This window comes from Thalassophryne amazonica, chromosome 12 (assembly GCF_902500255.1).
Source record: "Thalassophryne amazonica chromosome 12, fThaAma1.1, whole genome shotgun sequence".
Taxonomy (NCBI): Eukaryota; Metazoa; Chordata; class Actinopteri; order Batrachoidiformes; family Batrachoididae; genus Thalassophryne; species Thalassophryne amazonica.
In genome coordinates, this window is record NC_047114.1 from 48,707,061 (window position 1) to 48,723,346 (window position 16,286).

The 16,286-nt window shown below is 38.4% G+C and overlaps 1 protein-coding gene across 1 annotated transcript in view; it reads left to right on the forward strand.

The window, feature by feature from the left end:
• rem2 (RAS (RAD and GEM)-like GTP binding 2) overlaps positions 1–16,286 on the forward strand; it is a 135,379-nt gene that overhangs the window by 25,945 nt on the left and 93,148 nt on the right. Inside the window, exon 3 of the mRNA XM_034183050.1 lies at positions 13,528–13,601. Coding sequence (XP_034038941.1) covers positions 13,528–13,601 — 74 coding nt within the window. The remainder of the gene's footprint in view (positions 1–13,527; positions 13,602–16,286) is intronic.

Below are 16,286 nucleotides of genomic sequence, written 5' to 3' on the forward strand. Positions count from 1 at the left end.
TATAATGGGTTCCCACAAGAGGCCTTTTCATGTTTGGAAACAGATGGAAGTCTGAAGGATCCAAATCAGGGGAATAAGGTGGGTGTGGAACAAGTTCGAAGCCACATTTATGAATGGCAGCCGTTGCAATGACCGTGATGGTGAAACAGGACATCTCTTTGGAGCATTCAGTATTGCTTCTGCTTGATTTTCTCCTGCAGTTATCGCAAAATGATAATTATAGGCCCCCTTGATTTTCTGTACCTTCTGGAGATAGTTCACCATTATGATGCCCTCAATATCCCAGAAGACAGAGACTATGGCAGAGGCTACTTTTCCAACTTTTCTTTGATGGTGGAGTATCCACATGTTTTCATTGCTTTGACTGTTATTTGGACTGCGGTTCGAAGTGACAGACCCAGGTCTCACCCATGATGACAAATCATTGCATGAAGTTATTCGGATCAAAAAGCCAAAGATTCTCCTGGACATCTGGAAGCCTTTAGGTGATCACAACCACAAATTATGCCTATGATACTTGATAAAGATACCATTTGGACATTTCATAGCCCTTTATAGAACCAAATATAAGCATGCTTTACCTGAGACAGCCTGCTTGTGGAGATTGTAAATCAGTTTTGGAATAAAACACTGTGGTCAGTAAATTAAGGATTGCTCCACTCTGTCTCTTGTTCTGTCTTCTGTCACTGCATTAGTGTCAGTCCACAAACAGGTATTGTTTATTTTCATCCACACTATGCATCTCAGTACTTGCGTCATCTCTACCCAATTTACAGCAGAGGGGTTGTCACAAAGACATTATGGCAAATGTATTTACTAAGTTATTTTGGCTTCTCACTTTTCAGCTATGGTCATCCAGTCCAGTCTCACATTTTTTTTTATCCTCCCCTCACAAAGTGATTAAAATTTTCATGACGGGGGTGTTTTTAACTCACTATTACTAACCCTACTCCTACCCCCAACCCTAACTTTAACCATAACCTAACCCTACTCCTTACCCTAACCATAACTACCCCGACCCTCGCTGCCCTTTTAATTATGTGCAGCCATCACGGAATGAATTAGAATGAATCCGTGCTCCCATAATGATGTGATACTGAGTTGGTCATCACAGTGCCTCCGATATGGATCTGCATGTTGATTTGGCATGTTTTACCACTGATGCTCTTCCTAACTCAACTCCATATTGTGGAATGGACATGGTGGTATTGAAACAGAAATTTTCTGTTTTGAAACAACAGCATTAAACATTTGGCCACCATGCAAAACTCCTCAACTAAGAGTACAAATACATGTTTAAAATATTAATCTGAAAAATGCTTGTTCCTCTAAAAAATGACTTTTTTTGCTCAAGTATGTTACTTGTAGAGTGTTACAACTCACATCTGGTGATCACTTGTATCAAAGGCTGCATTTACATCCAGTAATGACAGCATTGATGTGGAATCTGCATCCCTACCCAACATCAAAAAGTGTGTCACTTTAGTGAGCCTTAGCTGCTTTAATTCTTCATGGCAGGTGTTGGAAATATTCCTTTGAGAGTTTGGCTCATATTTATAAGGTGTTATGCCACAAAATGCAAGACGTGTGATGTCTTTGCTTCTCTCTGCACATACGGGGACATGTCCAGCTCAGACTCACTCTGACACTGACAGGCTGAACACAACGTGTTAAATTAAGACAAAGAACAATAAATAATTATAATAAAACAATGCATGTCATGAGAAATTGCATGTGCATTACTGTGGCATGTTATGAGTTGATGGCAGATATGTGTTCTGCCACTGTGACTTGCACCAAACAAGTGGGCGTGTCGCAGGTGACCTGCAGCAGTTCAGTCCTGCGCCATCGCTGCTCACAGATGGAGAACACATATCCTGCCATGTAGCGCACCACCTCTGAACACTCCACCGTGAGGCACACGTATGGGCACGCTTTCCTGAGGTGGTAATAAATAAAAACACATAACGCCGTTAGCAGCACTTCACTGCACACTGCAGACGCGATCAGGCAGGCTGCTCCATGTGAATATATCTGTGTAATCATATGTCTGCTCAGCTGGCGATCCAAATGTCATGTCCACAACATGTTAGTCCACATGATGCAGTGTCCTTCGGTATCCTCCGAAACATACTGCGTCCTTTGGCGCACCATGCGCTGGACACTTGGACACGCCAGAGCCGGTTGATGTGTTCACGATCATTCAATCGTCAGTTCATTAATTCCTTGGTTCATGTACAGAGGAACAGGGAACAGAGGGATGTTAATTCTTGTGATGTCTGCTCTTTATACCAGGAATTAAATATTTTAGCAGACAAAACACAATCCAATTGATCCGTCATTTCCAACACAGACCATCACGTCATCAGGCATCAATTACACATAATAAGAATAATAAGGGGAACTGTATTATTCCTGTAAATTGTTTGTTTTTTTGTTTTTCTTAATGTTATTACATTGAGAACAATCATTACCAGATTGTCTTATTTACACAGTACATTAATTGTTCTTATAATGTTCTGTACTCTCTTAATTTGTCCATAGACATTTTAATTGATTTATGTACATTTGCACATCTAATTCCTTCCACTGTTGTGTGTGCACGATGTGGTCTCACACCTCTTGCGTGCTCGCACTGTGTTTGTTTGCACGCACAAGCGTGCATGAAACCATCGCTGCACTATTGTTCTCGTATGTCCGACCGTGTGTCCCTCCTGACAGCAGGTGGAATTTTTCACGGTTCCCCAATTCAGCTTTTTTTGTTGTTGTTGTTGTAGCTTTTCAGCAGGTTCCTGCTTCTTTCGCCTAACTTTGTGTTATGTGTGAATGGGCCATAAGACCTGAAAGGAGTTCAGAATTCTGTGATGTAGTCTTGCTTGCTCTGTGAGAAACACCCACTGAGCCAGTGGGCACTTTGCAACAGGCACAGAAATTCTCTTTTCAAGACCAGAAAATGATGTTGCAAGGATGAATATGAGGTATTTCTGGTGAAAGAATTTAATACATATATTTTTAGACATGCTTTAGTGGCCACCACACTTAGGCTTTCCATGTGAAAGAAAGTGGCAAACAAGCTCTTTCCAAGATATATGCAACTTCCAAACAACACATATTACTGAGAGACAGAGAGAATGAAGAAGTGTCTGCTTCACTTACAACGTGTGTGTGTGTGTGTGTGTGTGTGTGTGTGTGTGTGTGTGTGTGTGTGTGTGTGTGTGTGTGTGTGTGTGTGTGTGTGTGTGTGTGTGTGTGTGTGTGTGTGTGTGTGTGTGTGTGTGTGTGTAGGGCCAACCCATATATGGGTAGAGGAGTGTGTGTGAGATTGTGTATGACCTGGGCACTAGAAATGATGTCTGAACACTGACAAGCTCAGCTATACGAGTTGGTTCAGATGTTTATTAAATCATATTTTTGAGGGCTGAGTCCTGGTTTGCAAAACGGATTTGCTTTGATTTAAAATTATAACCCACTCATTTCCTCAATAATCACAGATTATGGCTCCTTCACACAGTGCGAAGTTTGGACGGCATTTGGACGAAAATGGTGGAACAGTTCGAAATTAGTGCACGAAACATTGGGCCAACGGGCAGGCGTGCACAAACCTGGTGCGAGAGTTTGTGCACACGGCAGTGTCCGTCGAGCAGGAACAGTGCCAGGTGCACCACATGGTGCTGCTTATGTGGAAGAAATAAAAACCAGCTGGTATGCGTGGAATCACATCGCGCCACTTCTGTGGAATAAATAAAAATATAAAAACCAGCCAGTACCTGCGGGACCACATTATGCCGCTTATGTGGAATATAAAAAAAAAAAGAAGAAAAAAACACACCACCCAGGATGCAAACTTGCAGCTTTCAAAACCTCTGATTCCCACTGAGCCGCTGTTCTTTGAAAGCTGTGGGAAGCTGCCTCATATCAAGAAGGACATGGAAGTATTACAAAAAAAATAATTAAAATCCCACACCATATAAAACACCACATTTATCAAGTGAGCAATACAAATATGATCCGTCTGTTCCTCTGGTGATGACCCAAGGTCACAGACATACAGTCATGAAATGACATGAATGAGAAGCAGTGTGCTCTGATCATGTTCACATCTACTGGTCATGTGTGTCCAGTCGGCCGCCCGCGTGTTCTGCCCGACACGCGTGTCTTATGGACGGCGCGCCAGAGCACAGACACTGCGTCATGTGGAACAGAGCTCACGTGGGTGATGTGACAGTGAGATCGCCCGCTGCGTGTTCTGATCTGACGGTCCATTTCAACCTGGGGGCTGTCAGTGTCCGCTCCGTGTGCATGCTGGCTTGCTGCAGCTTGTTGCCACCACGGTGATATATGTTTTTATTTATGGCCATGTAAATACAGCAATCAGACACACGTGCCTCACAGTGGACAGTTGTTAGTCCATGACTGTCCAAACACAGTAGGTGTTGTCCAGCTGGAATGTCCAGAATGACAGATCACCACAGCTGCTTCTGTCAGAGGCCACGCCTCCCGTGAGTGGAGCGCACACACCCACGTGTCAGTGTATGTGTTTGCAAAGTCACATTCGTGGGGAACTTAGACAAATCTGACAGCAGTACAGCAGTGATTGTCTGCAGTCTGTTGTCGTGCTAAGAGTGTGACTGGCCACACATTTTCTAAGTGCCATGCGAGCGGTGTTAGGTGTTCATGCGTGTCACCTAGAATTTGGCCGGCACCTGCTGCAAGAGAGTTCGATGGGTTGGCACAGCGCACACGTTGTCTTTCAGGTGCTTTCGTGTGCAAATAGTTGTAGCAACAGGTGCGTGAGGCGTTGGCGGCAGGGACGACATTACACAGTTTGCGTCATGTGTACTAAGTGTCCACTTTGTCAAAACTTTGCACTCTGTGTGAAGGGGCCCTTAATGACATACTGTAACAATTTATTTATTAGAGCCTCCACACGGGACACCAATGAAAATGTAACAATTTATTTAAATCTCCTCACATGGGACGCAACATTATAAAATGTGAATAAGCAGTTAAACTCCCAAATTGAATTAGATTGGGTTAAACCCATCTGATGAGTCACCAAAATAATTAATAATTTAGGGTTTAATACTTATTATTTAGTCATTATTCGAGGCACCACCTATTTATAGCATGGGTACTTTAAACATTCATTAATTTATCAGTCTCAAATTAATTAATCACTCTCAATTAATCAGTCTCTGATTTGAGAGTCTGAATTCACAATACGATTGAACAAGGGTTTCCTTCTGAACACAAAATGAACCACAGCAGAAATATTTACTATTTATTTACAAGTATACAGGAAATGAACAGTTTACTGACATTTTTGTGGACAGTGATTAAATAAGTTCATTTATGGACACAATTCTTACTAACTCATGAGACATTGAAAGAGAGAGAGATAAAGCTTAAAGACTAAGTAAATAAATCTGATTAGAATTTATAGATGAAATTTGAAGCCAATTATTACGAAAAATATTAAACATATGAATATGCTTAAAAGGAAGAATAATAATAAGGAGGGGCCACTTTGTATCATTAACAACAAATCCTTTTTCTGGAACCTTTAACTGGGTCACTTAGCTGGTGAGATGAGATGGTGGTTCGGAGGGGTCCGTCTGTCTGTCTGGCCATCTGTCCGTCATTCTCATTTGGGTCAAGGGGTTAACTCAGCGGTCTCCTCAGGCGTTCCCAAAGGCTTGTGTCGGCTTTACCGACAGGATGGCTGATGGTTTGAAATCAGCACTGTCATCAGCTTGCAGGAACCCAGAGGTGGAAGGTGTTTGTTGAAAATGGTTTCTGGTAGCTTTTAAAAAGTTTGTTGGAGCCAGATTAAAAATCTTTGTAAATTTAGGAAAAAGTTAAAACTTTAAAAGCGTTGAAAAAAACAAACAAAATTGTTGACAGAAAAGGAGAGTCGCTTTTCTGTAAATTTGCCATTAATTTGAAAAGTTCAGCTCGGAAGTTCTCTTAAAAATTCATAAGACTTGACGCACCTTAAAGCGTCAGGTTAAAACTTTGTTAAAATGATCAAAAATGAACAAAGAATGAATGCCACATGGTAGCTGTAGCTTAGCTTATCTTAACGATGGGGCCTTGACCCAAGAATAGAAATTAAGCGTTTAAGAAAGGAAGAGAGAGGAGAGCAGGGAGAAGGGCCGAAGAGGCAGAGAGAAGGGCTCTGTTCTAACTTTTTAAGGGGGACTGACGTCACCAAACTCCACCCATTTAGGGTGTGTAATCTCACAGAAATTTCACGTGTTCACAGGACAGACTCAAATGATTCAACTATTTAAACACATTAACTATTTTGGTATAATATTGTTCTAAGACACTCGAATGGATACACATTATTAATCGTCACTTGAACATTTCCTTTGGATAAACAGAATGCCTCACCATCAACATATTGATAAGGCAGAAAGATCACATTTAAACACACATCAGTTACAGGAACACATGTCAATAAAATGGAATAATTATATGCAAAGTATTTTGTTTGATTAATCAATACAAACACCATTAGACGTCTTTATATATGTGAATCAAAGAATACTGATGCAATTTGTTTATTTTAAAAGAATGTCTTTCTTCACTTAAACCTAAATATAATAGCTGCTTGTCAAGGCCCAAAGTTTTATGGCCCTGTGTTGTGGAAGCGATATCATCTTGCAGTCTTGAGAGGGTCTGGCCTTGGCGTGAGGTCATAAAATTTGGGTTCTCCTTGCCTGGAGAAGCTCAGATTTTGACGTGAAGCCATTATAATGTCACGTAATTCACAATGACTGAAAATTCACTGATTAAAAAGGCAAGGGCTCCCCTTTGAAGAACTTTGAATTAGAGTTTTGTTTTGTTGTGAATCCCAATGTTGGCCCATGGGGGATGTCTCCAAGCTTATCTTAAGATCTCCAGATGACTTAGGAATTTCTCAATTGAGAAGGAAAACACAGTCTTTGTCTGCAGTTCAAAACTCAGGTTTTTGTTGAGACAGCATTAATGTATTTATTTAATTATGACAAATCGAGGCCATGCGCTACGTACCATCATTAAGCTAGCAACAGCTGCTAAAAACACAAACACTGTTAGCATCCAAAATGACATTGCAGTAATTTCACTTGAGGGAAATACTGCCACATGCACATCTTGTATGATTCATTCAGTGAATTAATCACACAAGTAGTATTATTACAAATATTTGTAATAAAATGTTCAGAAAAACAGGCTTTCACAACAACAGCTTTTGATCAACCATAACAACAACATACAAGCTGTCACTCAAAGCAGCCACGCCCCTAATGTGTTAAGATAACTGGGCTTTAGTGAACATGATGATGTCTGAAACATAATAGATACATATTTAAATTATACCAAGAGCTTTGATCTCACATTTATTTTGTTCTAAGTTGTTTACATTTCATCAACTTGCTTCAGTGGAGTATTGTGCAAGAGTACATTCAAAGATGTATAGCCATTGTTTTTCCACAAAAAAATAACACCCATGACCAGTATTTATGGAGTCTTTTTCAAACACTTCATTCTCTTACTGATGTATCTTTTGTATTGTGCTTTCTAACCAGCGGGTAGTCTACTACTTCATACAAAATCCTTTCCACTGGGTTGTGTCGATCTGCGACTGTGGTGCTTGAGTTTTTGGTACATAACCACTAATAAACAGTCAGAAAATTAATGATTGTTTCACGAATTTTGTAAATATGAATGAGGAAATGGTCTGTATAATCAATCATCAACACAGAGTCTCCTTTCCATCCAGCAGGGAGCAATCACATCTATGGGATACTACATAGGCAAAATGAAGGAGACTTTTGAATTAATCTGCCGCATTAAAGTTCACTGGATTTGAATCAGTTCATTCACATTATACAGTGCAGCCATAACAACATGAAAAAGTTTTTTTTTTTTTTTTTTTACAAATTTATTAAAAATAAAAAGTAAGAAATTACATGTACATAAGTATTTGCACCCTTTGGTCAATACTTTGTTGATGCACCTTTGGCAGCAATTACAGCATGAAGTCCTCTTGAATGTGATGCAATAAGCTTGGAGCATCTATCTTTCGGCAGTTTTGCCTATTTCTCTTTGTAACACCTCTCGAACGTCAGTGCACAGCCATTTTCAGCTCTCTCCAGAGATGTTCAATTGGATTCAGGTCTGGGCTCTGGATGGGCCGCTCAAGGACATTCACAGAGTTGTCTTGAAGCCACTCTTTTGATATCTTGGCTGTGTGCTTAGAGTCATTGTCCTGTTGAAGGACGTCTCTGTGCATTGCTGCATTCATCTTTCCCTCAGTCCTGACTAGTCTCCCAGTTCCTGCCACTGAAAAACATGATGCTGCCACCACCATGCTTCACTGTAGGGATGGTGCCTGTTTTCCTCTAAACATGGTGCCTGGCATTCACGCCAAAGAGTTCAAGAATTTTATTTCTCATGGTCTGAGAGTCCTTTTGGAAAAATCCAGGCAGGCTGCCATGTGCTTTTTACTAAGGAGTGTCTTCCGTCTGATCACTCTACCATACAGAGCAAGTTTAAATTCTTAGAAATTGGTGGATTGCTGCAGAGATGGTTGTCCTTCTGGAAGGTTCTCTTCTCTCTACAGAAGATTGTTGGAGCTCTGGCAGAGTGATAGTCGGGCTCTTGATCACCTCCCTGAGTAAGGCCCTTCTCTCCCGATCGCTCAGTTTAGATGGGTGGCCAACTCTAGGAAGAGTGCTGGTGGATCCGCACTTCTGTTTACAGATTGGGACCTTCAAAGCAGCAGAAATGTTTCTGTACCCTTCCCCAGATTTGTGCCTCGAAACAATTCTGTCTTTGAGGTCTACAGACAATTCGTTTGACTTCATGCTTGGTTTGTGTTCTGACATGCACTGTCAACTGTGAGACCTTATATGTAGACAGGTGTGTCCATTTCCAAATTATGTCCAATCAACTGTATTTACCCCAGGTGGACTCCAATTAAGCTGTAGAAACATTTCAACGATGATCAGTGAAAACAAGATGCACCTGAGCTCAATTTTGAGTGTCATGGCAAAGGCTGTGAATACTTATGTACGTGTGATTTCTTAGTTGCAGTTTTTGTTATTGTTGTTTTTTTTTCTGAATTTGTAAAAATAAAAAAAATTAAAAACTTTTTCACCTTGTCATTATGGGGTATTGTGTGTAGAATTTTGAGGGAAAAACTAATTTATTCCATTCTGGAATCAGTCTATAACACAAAATGTGGAAAATGTGAAGCACTGTAAAGACTTTCTGAATTCAATGTATGTGTGATATATCTATCTATCTACTCATTGAATTTTTGAAGGTACATGCTTCTGCTCAGTGATGGGCACAGATAACCAAAAAATTAACTTCGATAACAGATAATTGAAAAGTTATCTTTGATAAAGATAAAATGATAAACCACCCAAAAATGCCACTTGCAACTACTAACAAACTGATTTTGAGTTTTAACACCACAATCGCTTCTGAAAGCATCAAAAGCGACAAAAGACCCAAACAATGAGCTAGTACTTCTATCTTTGAACATCTTGCTCCTTGCTGGAATTTCCTGTTTACTACATGGCTTCCAGCATAGCAGCAACTGAGAGGAGCCATAAAGCTCAACTCTACTCAATCACAATGCTGCCATCAGGCCAAGGTTTTGGAAAATAAAGCAATGCTGAGGTATGGTTTGGTGTATAAATAAAATGAATATCGATAGTATCACTCCATTAATGTTAATTCTGTCATTTGTACAAAGTTCAAATATAACATATATCATTTAATGTTGAACAATGCACTAATTCTGAAGTTTTGTAACAAACACAGACAGATCGCAAAGGATTCTGGGTAAAATGTGCCTCCGCTAAACACTGATTGGTTGGTTGGTTGATTATGTAAACCAACACATTAATGTGACATGTGTCATGTGTTGGTGTTTACAGATAAATGTGCTTTTGTAAAATATTCCATTTTTTATTTGTAAAAACAGGCATTTTCAAAAAAAAAAAAAAAAAAAAAAGCCAAGTTGTAATTAGATAACTGTCTGATATAACTGGTGTCAAAGTAAATAGAACACTGTCATGATCTACTGGTGCCAGTGTGAGTTTTGGCCCTTTTTCAGTTGATTTTCCATTGGTGCGAGAATTTTTTGGATCACTGAGTTTCAGGTTAATCGTGCGTCCTGCATCGTTTAGTATACATGGAGTAACGAGCTGCATTTAACATCTCACAACCACCTCTCGCACTGTGCCTGTGCAAACACCGCAGACCTGTCTTGTAATGTGTTTTTTTTTTTATGTTTTTTTTTTTTACTTTGATGTCTCCCATCGAGAGTTTTTGTAAATTAAGTTTGAAAAAACGTTTACGTTTTGCTTCTGGAAACACAAGTCCGATGTGTGGTTTTTGAACGTGCAATGTGTGTGAGAACATAAATCGTGTGCTCTGAACTTTTACACTGTGTGGTTCTGTGGTACACTTTGAGCTGGAACCAAGTAGAGTGTGATTGAAAATATCAGCCCAGCTTCAGTTTGAATACTGCCATGAGTACTACTGGCCAGTAGATGGCAGTAGAGACTTGCCAAAACAAAATTCCAGATAATCTGTGTCTGCTGCTACTCTGTTACGTTTAATATGCGTGGAATTTAATAAACGCAAACACAATAACGTCTATAAACCCAGAGAATATATTCACAAGAGTTGTAGGCACTAAAGTTTAATGCTGTTATCCGTGAAGCCTGACCAGAGTGTCCCAAATGCATTTTTCATGTCGTGAATGTACTGAGATTACCCTATCCTACCCATAATGCACCTGGAGACACAGCATACCCACACTAAAACCTTAAAAATTAGCGCATCATTTTAAAACTAAAACATATATCTGATATTTTCACTTTATAAAACTTCAGACGTAACAGTAATTTAAATAACTTGTCCGAAATTAGTTTGGTTAAAATTTGAACCACAAGTTAAAAATGTATGCCTCTGGATGACTTGGGTGATATTGCTGTCGTATCAGTATGGGGTTAAAAGAAATTAGGTTTTTTGTTTTGGTGACCAGTTCTCCTTTGCCTGCAGAGGATAGAGCGGTTTCTTCTAGAGGCAGCTCTTTTTGCAAAGGGTAGAATGACGCATCTGCTACAAAACATTTAACAGGTAGGTGTTCGACTAATTTAAAATTTTATAAGAGTTTATAGCTGTTCAGCTTTGTTTACCGTGTTAAAATTATCAGACAAATATTTATCGGAAGATAATTACTCCGATAATGGTTTTCAGAGTTATCTGAAAAGATAATCCGATAATGAAAACATTATCTTCGATAATTATCGGATATCGGATTATCGGAACTGTGTCCACCACTGCTTCTGCTTTTAAAAATGTAGCTCAGTTATAATCTTGCTGAAAAAGTATATACTAATAGGACTACTTTAAAAGGGAAATCTAACGAAAACAGCATCATCAGATCTAATTATTATATTCCACATTGTTGAAATCCTCTTGCAAATTGTGTTTAAAAAAAAGAGAAAATGGAAAACAAACCACTTTCCCACTTTTTTCTCTCTTTTGGCTATTTTTAGTGTGAATGCCTGTCGTTGATGCCGTGATAATCAGTGCAGGTCCTTAAGCATCCAAAGACAGTTAATCTGTCAGTGTTAAAGACAAGTGGCAGTTCTCCACACTACAAAGCAGACATACTCTTTCGTCGTGCCATACAGTATTCAACACTCCTCATGAGCTACACCTGCATTCATGCATCAAAAATAGACAGACGACACACTTAGAAGCATATACATGTTATCATGATGATGTGTTTCCATTACAGAAACTGGGTCACTGCGCTAGATTATCCTTTGAACTCGAGTACAACATTTCAAACATTAAAAACTAGCACAATTTAAAGGACAAGTTCTCTTTTTACAGCTCTGGTTATACTGAAGCATTGTTAGCAATGAAGTGTCTGACTATTGCATTGCATAGAAGAAATCCCTTTTTTCCACAAATTACTCAAATTAAATTAATCTAAATAAAACTGCAATTAATTTTCCATACCTTAAGATTACATACTGTCATTATTAACATGATGGCATTATTCAATTTTTATTGGGACTATTCGGTTTTATTCTCCTGTTTGCATTATTGTTTTAAATATGTCATTAATGCCACCCAAGAAAAACAAACAATAACATCAACAAAACAAGAGCAATCAGAGATTTCTGATGTCCACCAATCCAGATCTGGATCACCTCCAACATTCAGTCTTCCATGCCCTAATAATCTATCTGTGGTGCAAATTTGTTGAGAATCCGTGAAGTAGTTTTGATGTAATCCTTGAAAGCCTTCATAAAGGAAAATCTTGATCCAGAATCCAGATCCGGATCACCTCCAGAATTAATGAAGGTTTCCATCCCCTAATATTTATCTGTGGTGCAAATTTGATGAGAATCTATGAAGTAGTTTTGACATAATCCTTCAGAGTGTATATAAGGTGAAATCTTGATCCAGAATCCTGATCTGGATCCGGATCACCTCCAAAATGTAATGGAGTCTTCCATGGCCTAATATGTATCCATGATGAAAATTTGGTGAGAATCCGTAAAGTGGTTTTGATGTAATCCCTCAAAGACTGTATAAAGTAAAACCTGATCCAGAATCCGATCCGGATCATCTCCAAAATTTTATGGATTTTTCCCTGGCCTAATGTGTATCTGTGGAGAAAATTTTGTCAAAATCCGTGCAGTAGTTTTGATGTTATCCTGCTAAAAGACAGACAGACTGACAGACAAATAAATAAATAAACGCAGATGATTTTATTATGTCCTTGGCAGATGTAAAAAAAAAGAAAGGGTTCCCTATTTTAGTGCACAACATTAGTGCCTAATAACTGTAGCTAACTACTTAAGCCTCACTCCCAACCCACTGTGCATGTGTTGGAGTGGCAGGTCACAGTTGGATAAAATAACTTTTTTGTGTGTGTGGAAAACATGTATTATATTGCTAGATGCTGCTTTCCAAATGTGTTCTATTCAATACTACACTTTTTATCCACTGACTCTGCTGCCTTCTGCACAACTTGAATGATGAGTCTGACATAAAAGACACATTTTCAAAGAAGTGTAATAAAAACTGACGTTATAAGCTAAATTCAATTAAAAATGATAAATTTGTTACTAATTTTAAATGTTGGCGTTGTTATGAAATATGGGTTAGCTCTGACACTGCCGGTTACTTTTAGACATTTAATCTACATAAAACTAAAAGTTGCAATGTCTAGATGTCTTCATAAAGCTAAAATTTATTGAGCAGAACAAGTCTTCCTTTTGTTTTTTTTTAAAGATCATTAGTGGTGAGGAATTTCCACCTGCAGTTACGACCCCTGACAGTACTGTTAATGTATGGCATTTAATTGTGCCCTGTGGCATTTAATATGTGCATTCATTAAAAACTTTTGGCAGTCATAGGTTCTCACATTTTATTAACATTGCCTTCCATTGATGATACCAATTCCTTACACTTTCTTTCTCTCATTTCTCGCAGGTGAAGGCTATGAGTGCACAGTTACAGTCGATGATGAGGACAGCAAAATGATCATTTACGACAACTGGAAACAAGTGAGTTACTCTCAGCTCCACATTTCTCTGTCTCATATTGTTTGTATCCAGTGGTGGGCACAGCTAAGAAAAAACTTAGCTTTGATAACCGTTAATCCGATAACTGAAAAGTTATCTTTTATGATGCTAAACCGATAAACTGCTAAAAAAAAATTTCTTTATTACAGATAATCGATAACTTTTAGTATTGATTCAGACGCAGCCACATCAGATTACACTGTCGGCTTCTGATAAACCAGTTTCACTTTTTGCTGCTGGGTAAATTGAAGGATCACAAACACATAAGAACGCACGAAAAATGATTGTATAAAAAATAAAACCCTAAACGCTGTCATAATCTTTCAAAAGCAGTAAAACACAGTATTAGAAGTCACAGTTTATCTTGGTATTAGATACACCGTCATTTACAAACTAAAAAGCTGCTGCTTTTTTCACATGCTTTGAACCCTGAGGTTTAAACAACAGAAATACGTCTATTAATGCATTGATTGGCAGAGTAAAATACATGTAGTAAATATAAATTCTTACCTGTTAGTTTCAGTGAAATTTATCTGAATAAATAATCCACATAAAGCGTCCCTTTTTAAAATCCAAAACAGCATCTAAACATGAAGAACACCTCAGAACCGAGGTACATACCGAACCGTGAATTTTGTGTATCGTTGCACCCCTAGGATGTTGTGATAATTGTCTGTTCAACATCTGATGGAGGACTAATTCTTGTCTTTGTCTCTGACGTGGATCATTGCAGATGTCCACCGGGGCAGATGACCATGAGGCATGACAGTGCATTGCTTAAATTTGTAGAAATCACTTTGTTCAAGTGTGGTAAAAGAGATTGATTTAATGAAAAGGGACACATTTATCATGAACAAGCAAATGATGAGGTACATTCTGTGAATACAAACAACACCATTAAGATTCCACCAAAAATCTAACTCACTTTGGTGAATTGAGAGTCAGGCGTTTTTATTGTTGCACTGTAGAATCTTTGCTTGTCACATGGTTTGTTGCAGATGTGGAACCTATGATTCACTCCCTGTCTAATTTTTGGTTTGTATTTATGAAGGAGTGGCCCATTAATGACAAATTAGTGGAAACAACATGCATTATATAACGGCTGAGTGGCTCCTTGTCATTTGATTGGTGCTTTGTATGTCACGTGACATGGATTATTCGTCGCATTTGTGTTGTGTTGCATTAAGTGTGTAATTTGGTTCCATTTAGTGTGCAAATTTCGTTCCATACATTTTGTACCACTGCACGCTGTGACCACCGCCCACTAGTGGTGGCAGCGTTTAGCTAAACATGGCAGAGTTTGTTTTGCTGACGGACGATGAGTTAATGATGGTGCTAATTCTTTTAATACACACACACACACACACACACACACATAAAAACGAATCCACTATGCTGTAAGTCGTCTGGAGGCATGAAAAGCTGCTACGATGAAGAGGATGCTGGGCATTGCGGACTACATCATCAGAACTATTTTTAAACTATCTAACTGTTCTTCCCAGTTGACTGAGAACAATTTTGGACTCTGATTTAAGGTTTGTGTTTGACTGTTAATGTCAAAGCACCAGTGAAGCACATCAAAATGTAAGTCCCTTTTCTGTTATTTATAAGTTAATAAAATATTGGTAACACTTTACTTGAAGGTATCGTCATAATAGTGACATAACACTGTCATAAGTGTTACATGATACAGTTATGAATGTGTCATAAACATTATGTCAATGTCATAAATGTTTATGACTGCTGTCATTAAGTGTCATTCGGTTTTTGTAATGACAAGCTGACAAGCTGGCATACAACTGAAGACCAAAAAGGCTAAAGAAAACTTCTGGTTATGTCGCTTTGATTTATATCAAGTTGTCATATTCAAGACAACCCAAAAAATTATCAACTTGTAATTACAAAAACCAAATGACACTTAATGATAGCAGTCATAAACATTTATGACAGTGACATAATGTTTATGACACATTCATGACTGTCATGTAACACTTATGACAGTGTTATGTCACTATTATGACGATACCTTCAAGTAAAGTGTAACCAAAATATCAAATGACAAGCATCTATTTTAGCTGTTACATAAAACAAATACTGAATGTTTTTACATTGTTTCAGTGGAACAAATATTTAACCCTCTGGGGTCCGAGGACATTTTTTGGACAGTTCACTTGCCTGGCATAAATGTTTTATTATTGCTGTTAACAGCTCTCCCTGCATTCCACAATCAAGTTTTATGTCTCTTTTTTTCAGGACAACCTGTGCTTTCAGAATATATATGCTTTTGTTGTGTTTTATAAGTGTAATAAAGGTTTACAATCAAAAATAAGAAAGAAAAAAGTAAAGTGAAAAATAATTTTCAACACACATTTATTCAAAACACACAGCAAACTATAATAAACAACTGTTTTGACACTTTATAAAGGTAATTTGAGGTCTTGTGTGAAAGACTGTACAACAAAAATGTTCAAACAATAAACACAAATGCACATTTTGAATAATATATACAAAATCGTCCATGCGTTTTCTTGTCCATTGATATGGTAAACAGTGCTTTACGCCGAGAAAGCAACAGAGTTATCCAGTAATATTCACATGCAAACTAGTGGAGCAATCCTGATAGTTATACACTCTTTGAGCACGTGAGATTGTCATCAGCGGCTCTCC